General features: G+C 37.8%; 1 protein-coding gene across 1 annotated transcript in view; it reads right to left on the bottom strand.

Moving 5' to 3' along the window:
• USP34 (ubiquitin specific peptidase 34) overlaps nt 1-18,387 on the bottom strand; it is a gene marked incomplete in the record, with an annotated part of 5,849,982 nt that overhangs the window by 627,049 nt on the left and 5,204,546 nt on the right. The window contains 1 exon segment of the mRNA XM_044061224.1: nt 17,926-17,970. Coding sequence (XP_043917159.1) covers nt 17,926-17,970 — 45 coding nt within the window.

Genomic DNA, 18,387 nt, shown 5'->3' with positions numbered 1-18,387 from the left:
TCTCCAACAGCTTGGACATGCTGCACCTAAAGAAATCCCAATCCCTCCAAGCTAGGGACCTAAAACTTGTCACCACAATAAACAGGACATGCTGGAGGGATATATTCCTGTTCCAGAGACTTCCCATACTCTGGAACAAGCTACCCATCTATGTCAAGCAAAGTTCTTCATTAGCACTCTTCAAGAAAAATCTTGATGAGTGGATGGGAAATAGGAAATACATCCCGGGGATCACTTCTGTGGCTCTGCTCGACAGGGGCACAGGAAAATAACTTTCCTGGGTGGCATAAGTCAGGGAACCTTGTTGGCTAGGCTTACTTAGGCCCTTGGGCATATAGCCTAGTACCTACCTATGAACAAAGTAAAAAACAAAAAAACTCCAAAGCAGACTCAGAAGTAATCCAGGCAACAAAATAGTATTCCGACTCAGGTTTTTAGCGCTTTCATCCACTTATTTTAATTGTGAACTTCCTCAGAAAATAACAAACACATACTCCCAAGTTCCTTTAAATACTTAAAAAATAGGAAATGACATCACAGTGTCGTTTCACATATTTTTTTAAAAACATTTAAACTCTATTCATAAACACACTTTACATTATAAGTATGTTGAATATATATTAAATAAAATTTTTTCATTACTTTGTGATTTTTTTAAAAAATAATGTTCATAATTATGACATATATCATCGTTGTTTCAATAAATATATAACTCATACTAATAACCATTAAATAGAAAAAAATATATTTTCACACATTTCTATTTGATAAAAAACATTTCAAATTAATAGATTCATTTAAACCTGGTAATCGATCTGCAGCCAAACAGAGTTGCCATAATGTTTCTTTACATTCCAGAATGTTGTTCAGATCCCCTCCCAAAGGCACTTCTTTAACCTTCTCTACTACTGAGAATTCAAATTTTTTAAAATTTGAACAACCAACTGCATGTTTTGCTAATGAATTCAACATATCTTTCTTCTTTATAGCTAAATTATGTTCGTATATTCTGCGCTTCAAACTTCTCTTTGTTTTTCCTATATAAAAATGTTCACATGATGCGCAGCATGCAATGTACACTACATATTCAGAATTACAATTGTAATAACCTCTAGGCCATATTGTATAATTTAAACATTGTACAAAAACAGAAGAACTGTTGCTTATGAACCTACATTGCTTACAATTTTGACAAGCAAAAGTTCCTTTTTTTATACTGGCACTTCTAGTGTTACTAAAATACTCTTTGTTGTCCATTTCTAACATATACTTTATATTAACCAACCTTTTATAAGTAAACATGGGTGTTAATCCTATTCTTGTAACTAGGTCTTTATTTCCAAGCAAAACTTTCCAATTATTTTGAATTATTTCCTTTATTTGCCCCATTTCATTTACTATAGGTAACGGAAATGAGATGTTATAATTGGTATTTTTCTCCATCACTGAACCCGAACTTATACAAACATCTTTTGCCATGAGAATGGGTTTCACTAATCCTCCTCTTAAACTTATAACTTCCCGCTCTATATTCTTTAACCAAAAATGTCTCTTCTTAATTTAGACCGTTTCCTATCCACTATTGTAGCCCGATGTCTGTCAGCTTTCGCCTCAACACTATTATACAGTACTACGTGATCCAAAAAACAGCCGTAATTTTTTATCTTTTGATCAAGTTCTTTAATGCTCTCTTTTATTGTAGTCAGCTCTTTCTGATAATGAGCTACCAACAAGCCCATCATGGTGACACCAGTATTATTATACAGTTCTATCAGCAGTTCACATAGTTCGTCACCTACTTTCACACAATTTGGAAACTTAGCTGTTCTTAGGCCTTGTGGAACTAGTTTCCTATTAATGCACTCCTCTAAGTACATAACTTCTAATTCTAAGGTACTTGTGATGATTTGTTTTTCTTGTGGAGTGGCAGACAAGAAGAATTTGAAAGTATGGTTACAGATATAAACAACACTACGAACTTTTTGAAATTCAAGATAAGTGGTTTTGGTGAAACCATTTCATATTTAGACGTAGAACTGAGTCTGAATAAGGAAAACAACACATTTTTAAGCAAAATCTTTAGAAAAGAAATATTTGCGAATCAGTATTTACATAAAGAAAGTTTGCACCCACCACACATGAAGAAAGGGGTGGTTAAAGGACAGATTATCCGCTTAAGTAGGTTGACAACTGATGAAAAGATTTTTTTAGATGAAATTACATTCCTCAGGTCTTTATTTTTACAGAGGGGATATGAGGTAGATTGGTTAAAGAATATAGAGCGGGAAGTTATAAGTTTAAGAGGAGGATTAGCGAAACCCATTCTCATGGCAAAAGATGTCTGTATAAGTTCGGGTTCAGTGATGGTGGAGAAAAATACCAATTATAACATCTCATTTCCGTTACCTACAGTAAATGAAATGGGGCAAACAAAGGAAATAATTCAAAATAATTGGAAAGTTTTGCTTGGAAATAAAGACCTAATTACAAGAATAGGATTAACACCCATGTTTACTTATAAAAGGTTGGTTAATATAAAGTATATGTTAGAAATGGACAACAAAGAGTATTTTAGTAACACTAGAAGTGCCAGTATAAAAAAAGGAACTTTTGCTTGTCAAAATTGTAAACAATGTAGGTACATAAGCAACAGTTCTTCTGTTTTTGTACAATGTTTAAATTATACAATATGGCCTAGAGGTTATTACAATTGTAATTCTGAATATGTAGTGTACATTGCATGCTGCGCATCATGTGAACATTTTTATATAGGAAAAACAAAGAGAAGTTTGAAGCGCAGAATATACGAACATAATTTAGCTATAAAGTCTAGCTCAGTTGTTAGATGTTGGGGAATAATATGTAAGTTCTGTCAAGAGTTCCTACTACTGAATTCACATCTATCATACTGAATAGTTTAACTTTTTTCAGAAAGATCCCTTTTTGTTTTATTTTCCTTTCTAGGTCCCCCTGATACATCTCCACTATCTTTTGCAAATCAATTTCCAGTCCCCACCTATAAATACTATTCCCTGCTGAAAGTTGATTATTTCTCCCAAAATTTTCTTAAGCTCCATAATAGCAATTTTTGGTGGAATATGACTACATGCCATCGTAATCTTCTTCACTTGCTAATAGCCACTTACTACAACAAATCAACTACTGTTCTCTTTTTTTCCCTCTTCTGTCACCATTGGAGCCCTTCTAGCAATCAGTATTATTACTCTCCTTTGTCCCCGATAATTGTGCTTGAATATTCGTCATGAAATCCTTTCTTTGTTAAATTCACCTGATCATTTCTTTCCAGATGCGTCTCCTGCAGCATTATTTACACCCCACATTTCTTAATATAATTTAGTACTCCTTCCTTTTTGTCTATGTATTTGTACAGCCATTTGCATTCCAAGACAATATAGAGAGTGTAGCCATTATGTTGAATTCATTAGCAAAACATGCAGTTGGTTGTTCAAATTTAAAAAAAAATGAATTCTCAGTAGTAGAGAAGGTTAAAGAAGTGCCTTTGGGAGGGGATCTGAACAACATTCTGGAATGTAAAGAAACATTATGGAACTCTGTTTGGCTGCAGATCGATTACCAGGTTTAAATGAATCCATTAATTTGACATTTTTTTCATCAAATAGATAGAAATGTGTGAAAATATATTTTTTTCTATTTAATGGTTATTAGTATGAGTTATATATTTATTGAAACAACGATGATATATGTCATAATTATGAACATTATTTTTTAAAAAAATCACAAAGTAATGAAAAATTTTTATTTAATATATATTCAACATACTTATAATGTAAAGTGTATTTATGAATAGAGTTTAAATGTTTTTAAAAAAATATGTGAAACGACACTGTGATGTCATTTCCTACTTTTTAAGTATTTAAAGGAACTTGTAAGTATGTGTTTGTTATTTTCTGAGGAAGTTCACAATTAAAATAAGTGGATGAAAGCGCTAAAAACCTGAGTCGGAATACTATTTTGTTGCCTGGATAACTTCTGAGTCTGCTTTGGAGTTTTTTTGTTTTTTACCTTGTTCAGTTTTCGTTTTAAGTTCACCTATGAACAAAGCCTACTTAAAAGCTGATAGCAGATACTGATGACACTGTTGAGATGAAACAACTGACTGAAAGTTCCAATGGCAAGAAAGTTCTGAATTTTACTGCCCATACATCCTTTTTTATATCAGCACACCCCCTACTGCTTCAACAGGATGTATGGTCTGAGAAGAAAGTGCCCAAAAGCTTTAATACATTGGCCAGTTGTCAGATACCCTTGGCAGCATATTCCTCATATACTTTTAATTTAATGTAACCGTGATCTAATGATGGACATCTTTTTTTTCCTTGTTCTTGAAGAGCAAATAAAATCACCATCTATAACTACCACCACATTTACTACCAAAAAGTTCAACTCTTTTAAAACTTTTAACTCTACCCTTAATACAAATTAAAGCATACAAGAAGATAAAACATACCACGGTTTCCTTTAAATTTTACAGTCACTATCTTACCAGGTTCCACCACTACCTTACACAAAACCACAACTTCCCCACTAGTATCCAGAAAAGTAATACCTGAACATTCATAAATGTCAAAACTTTACACAACTTTCCTCCCCCAAAGTGATAAAAATTGTTCTCTGTAAAAGTCTTAAAAGTGACACGTCCAATAAACAAATCATACCAGACTGTACCCTTTTACATCACTGGTACACAATATATGTTATGCACCTACCCTTCATACTATTAACTCAGTGAAACTATATTGAAATTATCCACTTCCATTTTTGCATCTTCCTTGTTATTTAGAACATACTTCCTTTTCCTATATTTTAACAATTTTCCCCAAAGCCTGGTGTTCTTGTAAATGTGGAAATCTGTTATTAGCATGAACAGTAATTAAACCCTGAAAGAAAATCAGCCAGAAAAGGCGAGAAAGCAATGCATGGAAAAGATCCTGTAGCAAAAAGCAGTTCAAAGCTTCATCTGTGGTATAAGAGATTGCTTTCAGTAATTTAGAGGCAAGCATAAACCAAATGTGTGAATAAATGAATCGCCAAAGGAATACATCAACTCAAATAACAAAAGGTTGGGAAAAATAGAAACTTTAACCAGCATTTCAGATGAACTGGTGAAACTGCAAAAATAGAAGCTGAAATGAAGTAAAGGCTGGCTAAGCAAGAGGCTTCTCAAAAAGTGCGGTTTCAAAAAATAGAGAAGACAGAAAGCAAAGAGCAAACCTGAGATTCTCTGCTGTATCAGAAAAAAATGGAAAGAACATACTATTAATTTTATGAAAGCACAAACAAGCAACTCTACTGGTATTCCATAGCAAGATTTGTTAATTGAAAGGGAACATCGAGTATATGCATCAAATCTGGCCAAGAGAAAGCAGGCAAGACATATATTAGTAAAGATGAAATCATACCAGCAGAAAGAATTGATCCTGACAAAATCTGTGGCAGAGGGAAAGTATTACAAGTTAGAGACAGTAGAGTGTTTGCAGAAAGTGATTATTCACTGCACACCAAGCAAGAGAGAAGCAAATTCTTCCCAGCAATCAGGGAAGGTTGAGAGGCAGGTGTGAAATTCAAGGTGCTGTATCCAGTTGTCTTCAAAATATTTTTGCTTGGAGGATTAAATACAGTTATTGATGCAGAACAGGTTAAGAATGAAATAGAAAAGTTTAGCCAACAAAAAATGAGCCAGCAAGCAGATGGGGATTGTGCTTCCCATTCTTCTCACAATAAAGCTCAGACAGATTTGCCATTGAGAGACTCTTCCAATGTTTCAAAGGAAAATGCATGTGAAACAGAGAAAAAAAAAAACACATGAGTCAACGAGAAGAATCAGAAATACCATGGAATTGAACCAGAGTCTGCTGTTGGGAAATAAGGAAGATGAGTAGCAGCACTGAAATTAGTGAATAAATGGGAGAACCTTCTTTTGGCTTTTCCCGGTTAGGGTCACCACAGCGGATCTCCGGTCCGCTAATGATTGGCAGTAGATTTTTACGGTGTTGAAGTGCTAGCCCGACACCCAACCTTCAATGAAGGCATGCCCATTCACGCATGTCTTTCGAACGCAACTCGACTGCGGGGAGGACATGCAGACTCCACACAGAAGGCGCTCCAGTCGAGAATTGAATGGGAGAACATCTTGCTGTGAGGAGACAACGCTACCGCTGCACCACCGCGGCTTGAATAAATGGGAGAGTATACAGCATAAATCACTTTTGTGAAATAGGGCTTTCCTAGAAAAGGTGGCTGGGAAAGACTGGACTTTTAATGAATTTCTTAAAATTGTGGCTGGACTGCAAAGCATACACCCCACTTTATGTTAGTAATGTTAAAGATGGCACTAAAGGGAAAAATGAAGCAACTTAGTAAACATTTTTGCTCTTATTAGTGTTTGCATAAACAGTTCATGATATAAACTGCAAATTATATTGTAAAGCAGTTTTGTACAGTGTGCAATCAAGTGTATTTAATGTGTGTACAGGGGTCTTTTCAGTGATTGTTGTAAGTGATAAATATACTCAAGTAAACAAGTACTTTTTAAACATAGTATCCAACGGCAGACCAAACGCACAAGTCAACCTTTCTGAATGGCAGCAAAAAAGTTCTGAGGATTGTACATGCAGAAGTCCATTTTATGGCAGATGTTCTGGAAGCCTACATGGGATGTCCCACGAACAAGCAGTAGCTTGAAGCTTTTGTATACAAGCCGGACGTTGGGTCAAGTAGCAGAATACTACCCATATGTAAAGAATACTGCAATATTGAACAGAAGGACATATATAGGCTTTACAATATAACAAGAGAATAAAGGCTACACAGAAACAAGTTTAAGTTATAATGCTATAATACTGGGCTGCTGGGTTGTGGTATAAAAGTATACAGATTACATGCAGACTTAAGATAATCATTTCCTTTGTTTTGACAAAGGTGGCTGTCTATAGCTTAAGCCCAGGACATGAATATAAACAAGTTTCTTTTTTGTGTGTGTAAGCAAATAGGCTTGACAAATAAGATAAAATGGCAAAAGCCATGAAAAATGATCAGTTTCATTTATCTGCAAAGACATTAGCTTATTTTTTTAGATTAGCAAATGCTCTCAGTGGAAGACGGAAGTAGATGGCCTGGGGAATTCTGTACATTCTGTTCAATGTGAAATTTACAAAGATTATTTCATGCATCTGCCAAGTTGTTAGGGGATTCTCACTGCTGAATAATTTTACATGGAGACAAGCTGTCTGCAGGTGCAAGCAATACATCTTGAGAGTTCTGAGTATTCTTTGCTGATGGAAATACAAAAAAGGTACAATAGTGAGAAAGTCAGTGAAAAATATAGTTTGAAACTATGGGAAGTGAATTAGAGATAGTAGTCTCTGCAGCAGCCTTAGTACTTTAATGCATGCAATAAAGCAGTGCACACTTTAGTTTTACCTAAAGGCAGCCAGTGCACTTTTTTCTTAGGGCTAGAAGTTAAACAGTTTCTGAAAGCATACAAACTGTTTTCATATCTGAAAAAGGAATGAAGATAATTAAAGAACAGGCACCAATCAGTTTAAGTGGAAACACAGGTTGTAAAATGCATTTTAGCATGGGTAATCTTAATATTAGACCAGGTAATGCCTGTGGGTGCAGCTGTCAATTTGGGGTTACAGCTCCTATCTGGGGGAGTTAAAACATTATTTGTTGAAAATGTACACATATTGTGTGCTCCTTCTAGGTTAATAAGAGACGGCGTGTTCTAAAACTATATTTATTTTTGAAAGTTTACATTAAAGCAACACGTCTTGAAAAATGTGACATGGGTTCAAATGGAAAAGAGAAGAAACAACTCTATAAAAGATCAGCCTGCCAAAGATTAGTATATGCATATAGTTGGAAATACAAATAAAAAAAAAATGTCATGCATGATGGGTGGGAACAAGAGCTTTTTTTTTTTTAAATCATAATGGCTACACTCTCTATATTATCTTGGAATGCAAATGGCTGTACAAATACATAGACAAAAAGGAAGGAGTACTAAATTATATTAAGAAATGTGGGGTGTAAATAATGCTGCAGGAGACGCATCTGGAAAGAAATGATCAGGTGAATTTAACAAAGAAAGGATTTCATGACGAATATTCAAGCACAATTATCGGGGACAAAGGAGAGTAATAATACTGATTGCTAGAAGGGCTCCAATGGTGACAGAAGAGGGAAAAAAGAGAACAATAGTTGATTTGTTGTAGTAAGTGGCTATTAGCAAGTGAGGAAGATTACGATGGCATGTATTCATATTCCACCAAAAATTGCTATTATGGAGCTTAAGAAAATTTTGGGAGAAATAATCAACTTTCAGCAGGGAATAGTATTTATAGGTGGGGACTGGAAATTGATTTGCAAAAGATAGTGGAGATGTATCAGGGGGACCTAGAAAGGAAAATAAAACAAAAAGGGATCTTTCTGAAAAAAGTTAAACTATTCAGTATGACAGATGTGAATTCAGTAGTAGGAACTCTTGACAGAACTTACATATTATTCCCCAACATCTAACAACTGAGCTAGACTGGATAAAGATTACACTTCACAAGAACATATGCATTTAATGGAAAGCTTCAACACACATTCCATAACCATTTCAGATCATGCAATGATAAAAGGTAAGATATAAATGCAGAGTAATAAAGTTAAAGTGAAGCACTGGCACTTCCCCACCTATCTGTTAAAGAGAGAAATTAATGAATGGGTAGTGAAAATTACTCAAGCGTTATTAGAGAAGACAGAAATTTCTTCATGAACAGATATCTAATTTGTGGGATAAAATTAAAATAGAGTCTAAAATAGGGTAGAAATAAAACAGACAGTGATATGGTTCAGATGTAATGGGACCTATTTAGAAGGGCTGACAAAGGTTCAAGTATTGCAGTATAAGTCATATCACACAGAACAGGAAGAGGAGTAACTGCAGAGTGCTAAAGAAAAAAATAAGAGAATATTTTACTCCAGAGGGAAAAAATGTGGGCAACAGAAATCAGAAAGGGTTGTTTCCAAACGTAGGAGAGTCTATGACAACAAAAATAATCAGAGATCCTAATAGAGATATTTCAGAAATTGTATGAACAGCTGTATTAAGCTGAGGAATGTGGAAATCAAGAAACCACAAATGGAAATATTTCTCGAAGACTTAAATTATGCCAAGATTAGAGGAAGATGAGGCTCAACAACTAATAATTAAGACAGAAGAAGAGATAAAAATGGTGCTGTATAATCATTCTTCAGAAATGTCTCTAGGTACAGATGGTATTCCTGTGGAAGTGTAAAAGTCAGGAAGGGAGAAGTTGATAAAGATCTGGAAGATTTTATTTAATAGCATTTTAAAAGGAGGGGATACATCACCATCTTGGAAGAAAGCTGTGGTGGCTGTATTAGCAAAAGAGGGTAAAGACTCATCAGACCCAGCTTCATATAGACCTACTTCAATTTCAAACGTGATTATAATGTGTTTAAGTCTACACTAGCTAAAAGAATGTCAAATACATTTCCAAAATTAATAGATATGGGTCAATGCAGTTTTGTGGAGGGGAGTTCAGCATTTGGAAACATCATTACAACAACAATGATCCAGAGGGAAGCAGAATATAAGAAAATACAGCTGCTACTGGTCGGTCTTGATTCAGAAAAATCTGGGATATCATGAGTATGGCAATGGAAGCATATGCATTCCCTGATATGGTACTAAGGTTAATTAGGAGGACATATGAAAAAAATCATAGGCAAGAATTAAAGTGGGAGGGTTCCTCTCCAATAAACTGTGTCTGAACAAAGGAACTAGGCAGGCAAGTCCTCTGCTCCTTCTGTTACTTGCTTTGCAGCCACTGACAAAGAAAATAAAGGACCCAGAAATTCAAGGATATAAATAACATCTTATTCAAGAAAAGTTGGCTGTATTTGCGGATATTATTTTGTACTTGACAAATACAGAAAAGGACAATTTGCAGAAAGTGTTCTAAACAGTAAGCCAACACCGAAATGGAGAAAGGAGATTTTGCCAATAGGGAAAGTAAAGTAGGGGGTAAAACAAGCAAGATGGAGTTGGAATTTACTGGAGAAAAAGTACAGTTTTGTACCTACCATAAATGTAGATGTTCGAAGATCCACATTGCTGCAGTCCTAACACTTGGGTAGTCCGCTGTCCCAGTCGGCCCGAATACCAAAGTATATGGCTGACGTCGGTCAAGGCGCATTAGTCTGACGTCAGGACGTCAGGGTACAAATGCGCATGACCGACGTCATATCCTCAGTCTTTTCTTGCCCCAGATGTCAGAAGACCCTAAAAAGATAAGGCCAAAACCAAAAACACCAAACACTCTTGTGACAAATATATATACAATATATACAAATTTACAAAGGTACAACCCACCCACACAACCACCCCTAAACACAGAGGGAAGGAGGGAGGGTAAATTGGACTGCAGCAATGTGGATCTTGAACATCTACATTTATGGTAGGTACAAAACTGTACTATGTTCTTCATCCCACATTGCTGCAGTCCTAACACTTGGGTAGAATCCCAAAGCAGAGGTAAGGGAGGCTGGCAAATCATAAGGAAGCAGGAGCTGTCAACATGCCCTGCAAAATAGCCGTGGCAAAACCAGCCCTAGATTTTGAGTAGAGAGGAAGGTGGTAGTGCTTAGAGAAAGTATGCACTGAACTCCAAGTAGCTGCCTCCAAAATATCCTTAGTTGCCACCCCCCTTAGAAATGCTGTTGAAGTGGCAGTAGCCCTAGTGGAATGAGGCCTAATCCCAGCTGGAATCTCCTTGCCATGATGGGAATAACAAAATGCAATGCAAAACCCAATCCACTTAGAAATAGTTAGTTTTGACACAGGCTTGCCCTGAGAACTCAAAGCAAAAGAAACAAACAACTGCTGAGACTGCCTAAAATCCTTAGTCCTGCTCAAATAATAACGCAACTGCCTGTGTACATCTAAAGTGTGCAAAATCTTTTCCCCCTTATTTTGGGGATCTGCATAAAAAGTAGGCAAATGAATAGTTTGGTTTAAAGCCACACTAGAAACCACCTTAGGCATAAAGGAAGGGTTAGTACGTAATGATACCCTATCCTTATGGAAAATCAAAAAAGGCTCAACCGCCATAAGGGCCTGCAATTCAGAAACCCTTCTTGCAGAAGTAATGGCCAACAAATAAGCAGTCATCCAAGACAAGTATTTCAATTCAGCAGTAGCCGAGGCTCAAAAGGTTGTAGAGTAAGTTTCTCCAACACAAAATTGAGATCCCAAGCAGGAGTAGGAGCTCTACGTGGGGGTCTTATATTCTTTGCCCCTCTAAGAAATTGCTTGAACAAAGGATGAGAAAACAATGGTGGGTCACAATCATAGTGAGCTGAGATTGCTGCAGCATGAATCTTAATGGAAGAGAAAGACAAACCTTTGTCCAATAACTCAGTAAGATATTGAAGAGCCACACTCAAATTAGGCTCAGAAACCTCCAAATCCTTTGCTGCACTCCAAAATAAAAATCTCTTCCATTTTTCTGAGTACACTTTCCTTGTACTAGGTCTTCTGGCTTCCATAATCACATTCAAAACTTGTTGAGGAAGTTGAGACCTGCTGTGTTTCAAAACAGAATATGCCAGGCTGTTAGATGAAGAGAGTGAAGCTTGACATTGAGTAGATGACCGTCCCTCTGAGACAATAGGTGTGGAATCAAAGGTAAAGGCCAAGGAGGCTTCCTTACCAGACTCCTCAGTAATGGGTACCAGTGTTGCCGAGGCCAATCTGGAGCTATTAAAATCATCCTTGGCTTGTCTTGTCTGACCTTCAGGAGTACCTTTGGGAGAAGAGGCAGAGGTGGAAAGGCATACACATGAAGATTTTTCCAACTGAAAGAAAGAGCATCCACTTTCCAAGCTGTGTGATGAAACCTTTTCGTGCAAAACTTTGGCAGCTGGTGGTTTAGAGGAGAAGCGAACAGATCTATGTCTGGAGTTCCCCATGACACTGTCAATTTCCGAAATACATGAAGATCCAGTTTCCACTCGTGGGGATCCATGATTTGCCTGCTTAACACATCTGCTAAGGAGTTCTGTGCTCCCGGCAGAAACCTTGCCTGAAGAGTTAATTGCAAGCTGAGCGCAGTCTCCCATAAAATCATTGCTTGCCTGCATAGAGGATAAGAATGTGTTCCCCCTTGTTTGTTGATGTACCACATGACAGTCGTGTTGTCTGTTAGAATCAACACCTGCCCTGGAAGAAGCAACTCCTTGAAAGCCATTAATGCAAACTGGACTGCTAACATCTCCTTCATGTTGATATGTAGATGCTGTAGTCTGGCAGGCCACTTGTCTTGTATCCACTTTCCATCCAGATGAGCTCCCCAAGCTATGTCTGAGGCATCTGTCGTTAGAATCTGACTCGCCTCTGGCCGGGTCACAGAGAGTCCCTTGTTTAGGTGACATTCCTGAGCCCACCACAAAAATTCCTTTTGAATGCAAGGTATTATTTGAATGACAGTGTCCAAATCCTGGCAGTGCTGTGTCCATACATTTTTGAGGTACCATTGCAGCTTCCTCATATGCAGTTTGGCATTGGGAAGCACCAGAATACAAGATGCCATGAACCCTAAGGCTTGAAGGACTGTCCTTGCAGTCAGCCCGGACTGAAGAGATAGTTGATGGAAGTAAAGGGAAAGATTCTTTTGTTTGTCCGGGGTTAAAAAGGCCATCTGGGTTGCTGTATTCAGTCTCACACCCAGAAAGCACATGTCTTGAGAGGGTACTAGACTGGACTTTATTTCGTTCACAGAATACCCCAGGCATCTTAGCACTGCTATCACATATTCCAAATGCTGTAAAAGGTCTTCCTTTTCTTGAGCCAGAATCAGGCAGTCGTCCAAGTAAGGATAGATTTGTATTCCTTTTAGCCTGAAGTAAGCTATCACTGGAGCCAGAACCTTTGTGAATACTCTGGGCGCAGTAGATAAGCCAAAGGGCAATGCAGAGAACTGATAATGAGAATTCCCAGCTCGAAAACGCAGATACTTCCTGCAACTTAGTCTGATAGGCACATGAAGGTAAGCCTCCTTGAGGTCTAAAGTTACCATCCAGTGATCTTTTCCCAGCAGAGGTAAAAGCTGTTGTAACGTCAACATTTTGAACTTGGGAATGTCCAGATAAGTGTTGAGGATAGATAAATCCAAAATTGGTCTCCACGTGTTCCCCTTTTTTGGTACTAGGAACAGGCGAGAATAAAATCCTAGGCCCTTTTCTGGCACAGGAACCGGCTGAATGGCCCCTATTTGGAGTAACAGAGAAATTTGCTTGAGAGCCTCTTTTCTTTGTAGAGGAGGAATGTCTGGCATGCCTTTGAAAGGAGGCAAGGTATGGAAATAAAACCTGTAACCGTGGTGGATAATATCTAATACCCATCTGTCTTGGGTAATTAAACTCCAATTTTCTTTGAAAAGTGCCAGCCTTCCTCCCAAAGGTGCTGCCAGACGAGAAGGCTCTGGCAGCTGAAAAGGCAGGTCATTGGGTCTGTTTACGAAAGGACTGACCCCTGCCCTCACCAGAAGACTGAGCAGGTGAACTCCCTGTTCTAGGCCTAAAAGAACCTTGAGCTCTGCCCCTACCACGTCTAGACCTACCCCTAGACTGGGAATCATAAGAAGGATATGTCCACCCCTTAGTAGGCCAATTTCTACTAAACTTCGGAGGCTGAACCTGCAAAAAATCTTTAACAGTCTGCATAGACTTAGCCTTGTCCTCCATTTTCTTTAAAACTGCTTCCACAGGCGAACCAAACAACACATCAGATTGTAACGGAGCATCCAAAATCCTTGTCTTAACATGCTCAGCCAAATTCTGATCCCTCAGCCAGGCGTGCCTGCGAAGAACAGAACCAGTGGCAGCCACCCTCGAAGAGGCCTGTACAGCATCAAAACCACATTGCAAAGAATGCTTACCCACCTGTTCAGAAACATGAACTAAATCCTGCAACTCTTTACACTCAATACCTTCCGCCAGAGCATCCACCTTAGACTTCAATTGTGAAAGGAGATAATTTTGGTATTTTAACATGTGGAACTGGCAATTCAAAGCCCTCATGGCTAAAGTGGAAGAAGTATACACCTTCTTTCCCCATCTATCCAAAGCCCTTGCCTCTTTATCAGGAGGAACAGGATTTTTAACCACAGAAGCCTTAACACCCTTAGGCCCCTGAGAAACAGTTTCTGGATCTGCCCTAGGACTCTTAAAAAGATACTTATGAGCTTCAGGCACCCTATAATACCTATCCGGTTTAACTGGGGCAGGAGGCAAAGAATCAGGGTTCAGGGAAGCCTCTGCAAAAACATCCTCCACCACATCCAGAACCGGAGGTATAGCCAAAGGCCTATGCTGGGGTAAAAACAAAAATTCCCTAAGCCTTTTCCTGGAATCAGAGAAATCTTGACCTTCCCATTTAAAATGCTCCCTCATGGAGTGAAGAGTCTCTGAAAAAGAAAAATCCTCAGGAGGAGAAGCCGAAGGAGTAGAATCATCTACATCAGAATCAGAATAAGGAGGATACTCCTGCAAATCTTCAGCCGAAGACTCAGAAGCCTCCGAACATTGCTCAAAACTCTCAAGCTCAGGTTCCACCCTAGGTCTCTTATCAGGAGGGGGCATAGAACCTCTAATCATAGTAATCAAATCTTCTGCCATTTTAAGCAAATGTTTCTTAGGCAGAGACCCTGAAGAACTAGGAGAAACACCCACTGAAGTTAAACCAGGCCTGCCTCTCGAAGAGGCCTTGGACACAGAAGGGGAGGGCCTAACCACCTTAGGAAAGGAGGGGAGAACAGCTACCTGAGAAGCCCCCTCGGCCTGGCCTGCCTCCTGAGAGGCCACATCTTGTAAAAGTAAAGTCTCTCCCTGAGACACCAAAGAAACTTCTGGCAGAACCTCCGGCTCCACCGAGCCCTCTAAAGAACCGACGTCCGGGACAGACGGTTCTTCCAACCTAGGCTTTGCTGCTTTGTCCTTGCGCTTTTTAGACGAAGCGGGCGTCGGAGCATCCGACGGCATTTTATAATTACAACGCTTCCCAAAAACTAACCTGGCACAGTCTAATCTTCTCTTTATAGTGCGTTTGTTAAATCTAGCACAAGAGCGACATCCAACAACTTCATGCTCAGGCCCTAAGCAAGGTATACACAAGGTATGGTAATCCCTATGAGGTATCTGTTTCCCACAAGAAATACAGTTATTCACTTTTTCTGACATCCGGTTAAATACTGAGGCAAGAAAAAACCAAAATATTCCCCAACGGGGTACTTAGCCAACTTTGATTCGGTCTGAAACTCCGACTTCAGAAAATTTCAGAACGCCAACCTGCACTCGCAATACTGCTTCTGCATCGGACCATGCGGCAAAAAAGACTGAGGATATGACGTCGGTCATGCGCATTTGTACCCTGACGTCCTGACGTCAGACTAATGCGCCTTGACCGACGTCACCCATATACTTTGGTATTCGGGCCGACTGGGACAGCGGACTACCCAAGTGTTAGGACTGCAGCAATGTGGGATGAAGAACATCTGGCTGTTGAGGGAAAGGTAACTGAGTGGGATGAGGACAAGAATAAGAAGTTTGAACAACAGGTTAGAGACTGCCTTTCCTACCAGGGACTAATATCACGGCATAGGCAAAGAAAAAGGCATAGGGGAGTCTTAAGTGATCAGGTAGAGTTTTTAGTCAAATCAAGAACAGAAGCCGCTGTTAAAAATAGATGATTTATAATGCACACAATACTGCATGATAGCTATAAGAATCAATCAGAGGAGGTTAGAAAAGATTGGGAAGAGGGATGTACTTTGAAACATCAACATACACAAATCTTGAATGGCTAACGAGCGATCTCAAATGACTGAAAGCCAACAGAGTAAAAAAAAAAAAAAAAAAAAAAAAAAACACAATTGTTTTGCATGGGGCAAGCCCCCTGTATTTCCCCACACTCTCTGCTAATTATATATACCAACTATCAGATTGCTCTACAGTGGGGAAAACTGCAATTTTCCTGATTCCTACTGTGCACAATCTTGCACGGACTTAACACCAAGAGTCGCAATCAACTAAGTTTCTATCACTTCTGCTGGTGTTAAAACACATTCAAGATTACGAATGCTCAATTATATGCAGTGTTTCCAGGAAGAGAGACAAGAAAAACAATTTAGAGAGAGAACACTTGAAGGATATATGTATATATGGCTCCTGAGTGCGCTACACAGTCTAGAACAGTTAGGATTTTTGCATAAATGTGTTGGCATAGATATTTTGTATACCCCAAGCAGACTTCAACAATTTTTCTTCAAGTAGATAGCAAATGTTGGAGATGTAATGGGTAAGAAAGAGGTAACTGGAAACATGTTTTTTTTTTCAGTGTGTAGTGTTTTGGCAGATTTTAAAAATCCCCTACAGAGTAGTATGTCAAAAATGTTGGGGGTACAAATGGCTGTAACTAAGGAAATTATTCATTTGAATTGAGACACAGGATCTGAATTGCTCAGACACTGTACGGCCTTATTACATTTAATCCTGCTGCCTGCCAAAGAAGCAACTAGTATAAAAAAATCAAAATCTAAACCAACTATATTTGAAATACTGAATACTGTAAAATAGATAAAAGAACTGTAAGAGGGATACTTAGAAATGGGGAGCAGCAAATTACATATAAATAAATGGAATAGGTAGAAACAATACATGCAGAATAACGTTCAGAAGTGAGGCTTACGGAAAGGCAAAAATTGAATGATTTATGCAATGATGAACTGAATGACAGTTGATATGAAAGAAAACATACATAATGTATAATGCATGTAAATGGAAAAAATGTTTGTAAAGTTTTTCTTTCCTATTAATTAATGTGTGCATGAATCTTAAGTGATAATTTAATAAAGGTGCTTAAAAATGTAATTAAAACCTCTTCACTTTGTTCAGATGTTTCATCATAACACTCAGTTTCTTCATTAGCATATTTCCTTTTTGTCAGCTGTCTTAACTGATTCATTATTACACTCATAAGTTCATCACCTTAAGCTTCTTAAAAATAGCATTATTTTCCATAATGACATTTTCTATATTAATATCTTAAATTATTGTGATAAAATCATCATCTACAATCCCTCTTCCTCATAATGAAAACATAAACGACCATCCATATGACATTTAACACATTTCAATTTGCAGATTTTGGCAGTGTATCCTCTTTCCCCCACATTTCATGCATCTTGTCACATTCACTAATGAAATTCTTATCTGAACCAAAGAAAAGATTTTAGCCTGCTAAAATACATTACTTTGCCTCTTTACTACTCATATTTATAACAGATGGTAAATGCTTTACACCTTTGAGTCACAAGCACATAATGAAACCCCAGGTGATGCATTTGGTTCATCTCCTAAAATAGTCTTAGTTCATTTTGTTCACTGCATCTGTGTAAAACTATACCACCATGTGTTTTTTTTCTGTCACTAATATATGTACTACAATAAATGTAAGCATTCAAAGGATAATCTTGCTTTTTTATCTCTGCAGTCTGAACAAACTGTTCAAGTAATACAAAAAATTCAAATGTTGCATCGTACAATTTTTCATTCTTTAAATAAATCATGTGCCGAACATAATGAGATGATCTAGTAAGCAGAAGTAAAGTCTAGATGCTTTTTGGCAGCAGACTCCTCCCATCCATTCACGGTGAGAACTCTTTCCTACATCAAAGGAAAGCATCATCTTCAAAACCGTCATGTAATCTGCATCACAGCTCTGAAAACCTATTTGGGAGATGTTGCATTATGACTTTCATGAGAATTTAGTGTACTGTGTCCAATGTATCTGAGAAATGCAAACCTTCTTACCTCAGGAGTCAACTTCGCTATAGATGTGAAGAGCATAGATACGATCTACAAAAAGAAATAAGTCTTAAGGAATAGTACAGAGATGTGCTAAATGTACAAGCAACACTGCTACTATGTTCCACAGTGAAAAGTGGTACTGGCATTCATTCCTTTTTTTTTTTTTCCAAGGTCTTGACAACCGAATATAACAAAAATTCTGCAGATGGCAGTCTACTTCCCAATGTTTTTATGTGGCTAGACTGTCCTAATGTGAACCGCACCACACTGGTTAAAAAGAAAAAAAAAATAAAATAAATAAAAAATAATTACTCTGACACTCAACATCTTGTAAACACTGGATACTACCTACAGTTCTAAATAACACTGTACAAAGCAAAAGAACATTATCAATCAAGAAATATAAAATGTGAGTATTTCGCCTGCAAATAAAAATAATGTATACAATGAGACAAAGTAAGCACA

This window comes from Protopterus annectens, chromosome 1.part0 (assembly GCF_019279795.1).
Source record: "Protopterus annectens isolate FY-2018-M chromosome 1.part0, PAN1.0, whole genome shotgun sequence".
Classification (NCBI taxonomy): Eukaryota; Metazoa; Chordata; order Ceratodontiformes; family Protopteridae; genus Protopterus; species Protopterus annectens.
This window is presented reverse-complemented; position numbering and strand designations above follow the sequence as displayed.